Source organism: Pinus tabuliformis, chromosome 8, assembly GCF_031772625.1.
Source record: "Pinus tabuliformis cultivar Carrire ecotype Pingquan chromosome 8, CPIR1, whole genome shotgun sequence".
NCBI classification, from domain to species: domain Eukaryota; kingdom Viridiplantae; phylum Streptophyta; class Pinopsida; order Pinales; family Pinaceae; genus Pinus; species Pinus tabuliformis.
The window spans coordinates 1,366,186,869-1,366,190,188 of record NC_142294.1 but is presented as its reverse complement, the minus strand read 5'-3'; the positions used below and the strand labels follow the sequence as shown (position 1 = coordinate 1,366,190,188).

Below are 3,320 nucleotides of genomic sequence, written 5' to 3'. Positions count from 1 at the left end.
TTGTATATACTATGATTCAAATATCTTTAATTGACTTAGATTTATATGTTTTATTAATTAATTAGATTTCTTTTAAAAACTTTATGTTTAAGAATTAGATATATTTTATAGTGCCTAGTTACTTGACTTATGAGCTGAATTTTTATTTTAAATTTACTATCCATGATCAATGATTAGACTAGCTATATACATACCATAAAATAAAATAAGAGGCTTAAGGAAGGGGGAGGGGGCAAGCTAGGCCAAGGAAAGATGAGAGGAAGAAGGGGAATGCGGAGAGGAGGAGGGATAAATTTTTTTAAGCAGGCAGTTCCAGTTTTTACTAATGTCCCATCCCCCATCCCTATTAAGGTTACCAGGATGTTTTATGATTTCAATTGCTTCACGAATTTTACGCTTGAAATGGTGTTCTTCTCTGGCAACGATTCTGGTTTCTTCAAGGCATATGTGATGGTTTGTTTTACCTACATGCTCAGCAAGAGCTGAAGAGCGAGTTCTTTCTTTACGGATATCAGCGCTATGCTCTTTGAGTCTTATCCTTACAGACCTGCCAGTTTCCCCTATATATTGTTTTCCACAAGAGCAGTTTATGATATAAACTCCTTTCTGCTGAAGTTGATCCTGGCTGTCTTTAACAGACTTCATTCCTTGCTTGATAGTTGACAAGGGTTTGAATGAAGTTTTGATGTCTTTTTTCCTGAGAATTTTGGCAATTTTGTCAGTGACACCTTGAATGTATGGAAGGTATGCATTAGAAGTTGAGGGGTCTTTTGTTTTGTTTATATTGTTTCCAGATTTTGCCTTTTTAATGGCTTTGAGGATGCTTTTACTATTGTATCCTAAGCTGGCAAAAGTTCTTTTTAGGTATGTGATTTCTTCATCAGTGTGGTCATCATCTGAGATTCTACAAGCTCTAGTGAAGAGTGTTTGCAGCACCCCGGTCTTTTGCGCTGGGTGGTGATGTGAATCAGCATGGAGGTAGTTGTCGGTGTGAGCTTTCTTTCTGAAAACTTTATGACCTATGGAGCCATCATTGTTTCTAATGAGGAGAATGTCAAGGAAAGGGATGCAGTTATTTTCCTCTATTTCCATTGTAAACTTTATGTCTTTAGATATGCTGTTGAGATGGTTCAAAAAGTTCTGGAGTTCTATATCCCCATGAGGCCAATTTACACTAGTGTCGTCTACAAACCTGACCCAAAACTTAGGTTTTAATGGGTAAGAATCAAGAGCCTTGGTTTCAAATTTTTCCATGAAGAGATTGGCCACAATGGGTGAAAGAGGCGATCCCATAGCCACACCCGAAGTTTGTTCAAAGATTTCCCCTTGGAAAGAGAAGAACGTTGAGCGGAGACAAATTTCAGCTAATTTTGCAGTTTGGGGGTCAGCCACTTCCTTAACCACTTGAATTGCTTCATCTAGGGGGATTTTGGTGAATAGCTGGACTACGTCAAAACTAACCAGTTTATCTTCAGGATCTAAGGTTGTATTTTTAATGAAATTGACAAATTGATTGGAGTCTTTTATGTAAGAGCTGGTTTTGCCAACTAGCGGAGCTAAAATACTAGCGACATATTTTGCTAATTCATAAGTAGGAGAACCTATAGTGTTGACTATAGGTCTTAGGGGAACTTCTTTCTTGTGCACTTTAGGGGCTCCATAAATCCGGGGAGTGATTTCACTATCAGGGGTAAGGCGCTTTTTTAGTTTATCGTCAAGATTGGTTTCTTTAATGGCTTTCTTAACAAGTCTGGTGATTTTAGAGATGGGGTTTTCTTCAAGCTTTTTGTAGCTACCACTATTATATAAGTGGTCCTTCATCTTGCTTACATAATCTTCATAATTCATAATGACAGTGGCTCCACCTTTGTCTGCTTTCAGAATGACAATGTCATTATTACTTCTAAGATTCCTTATGGCCTTGAGCTGTTCAGGGTTTAGGTTTCTTTTAGGAGGTTTTGCTTTCCTTAGGATGACAACGCATTCTTGTCTAATCAGCTCTTTGTCTTCATTGCTGAGGGTCTTGATACCGTCTTCCAAACTGCATATAATTTCTTCATTAGGAATTCTACTGGGAGCTAAGGCGAAATTTAGACCCTTATTAAGGACCTCGGCTTCTTCCTTTTTAAGCTCATAAGAAGAGATATTAACCACTTTCTTGTTTATTGATTTAGTTTCTATGTTTTCAACTGTGTTATTAGCATTTATTTTATGGTTATCTGTAACACTATTAGTTATGCTATGTATATTCTTCCTAGACTTACAATAATAATCATTACTCCTATTATTTATTATATTGTTTATTTTAGTTTTGTTTTTTGAGCTATTGCATACTAGACTATACTTATTAACAGCGTTATCAACATCTACAATACTACTTGTAAATTCAATGGATTCGCACCTGTTACCAGCTGCGCCTACTGAGCTGGCCATGTTTGATGCTTCGTCACCCATTCTGGTTGCATTTATGCTGTTAGTATCAACGCTACTCCTATACACGAATAACTCCTCCAAAGGACTGCGCAGTTCACTCCAGCAATTCTCTGCGTTATTCTCCAACACGGTTTCACGATTGATAATACCAGTGAGGGATAGAGGAATGGTTACACAACTGCAATAGTGGGGATTATAACCCCCAACCCGGAAGAATGAGTTGATTGCATTAAAGTTCGATTCCATACAATCCACTAGCCAGGAAATCCATCCACCTTATTACCCAAATGCCATACACTCAGTCTTTATAGGAACACAGCACAAAAGAAACACCCCAAGTAGATCTTTTTCTATTTATTCCTTTACACTGGCTGCCCCAGCTAACCCCATAAACCCTATTCCATTTTCACTATGAGGGGAGTGCAGTGGATTCACGTTAGATTGCAAGCCATACACCTACCATCCATCCGGGTCACAAACCCCGCATTACAATTATATGAAATCCACCTAGCCTGAATTATGGTGAGGGAAACATTGAAAAACCTCTGCCTCAGGGGATTGGAGTGGGTGGTTAAATAGTGGTTGAGCCTTCTTGCACATCCTGAAAATGGAAAAATAGGAGCTAAAAGTTCAAAAACCTCCGCCAAGGTGATAAGACAAAAATAGACTCATGCTCTTCGAGCTTTTCTAAAGATGGGAAGATGGGAAGATGGGGGATGGGATGATAGGTCTGATGGTAGTGATGATGGGTATGCTGGGCTGGATGATGGGAAGATGGGATGGATGGTAGTGATGTTAGTAGCTGTATATAGGTTTAGAGAGCAGTGGTATAGCTGTATAGAGAGAGAAGGGGAAGTGGGATAGAGCTGTCTGGATATAGAGCCAGT

The 3,320-nt window shown here is 38.7% G+C and overlaps 1 protein-coding gene across 1 annotated transcript; it reads right to left on the bottom strand.

Moving 5' to 3' along the window:
* Positions 1-237: 237 nt before the first annotated feature.
* On the bottom strand, positions 238-2,679 carry LOC149240574 (uncharacterized). The gene has a single exon (XM_089370225.1). The coding sequence runs from the start codon at positions 2,677-2,679 to the stop codon at positions 238-240; it is 2,442 nt and encodes an 813-aa protein (XP_089226351.1).
* Positions 2,680-3,320: the final 641 nt, after the last annotated feature.

What these genes read in the sequence shown, in the direction of transcription:
- LOC149240574 (XM_089370225.1), bottom strand. Translation starts at nt 2,679, where the DNA reads ATGGAATCGAACTTTAATGCAATCAACTCATTCTTCCGGGTTGGGGGT.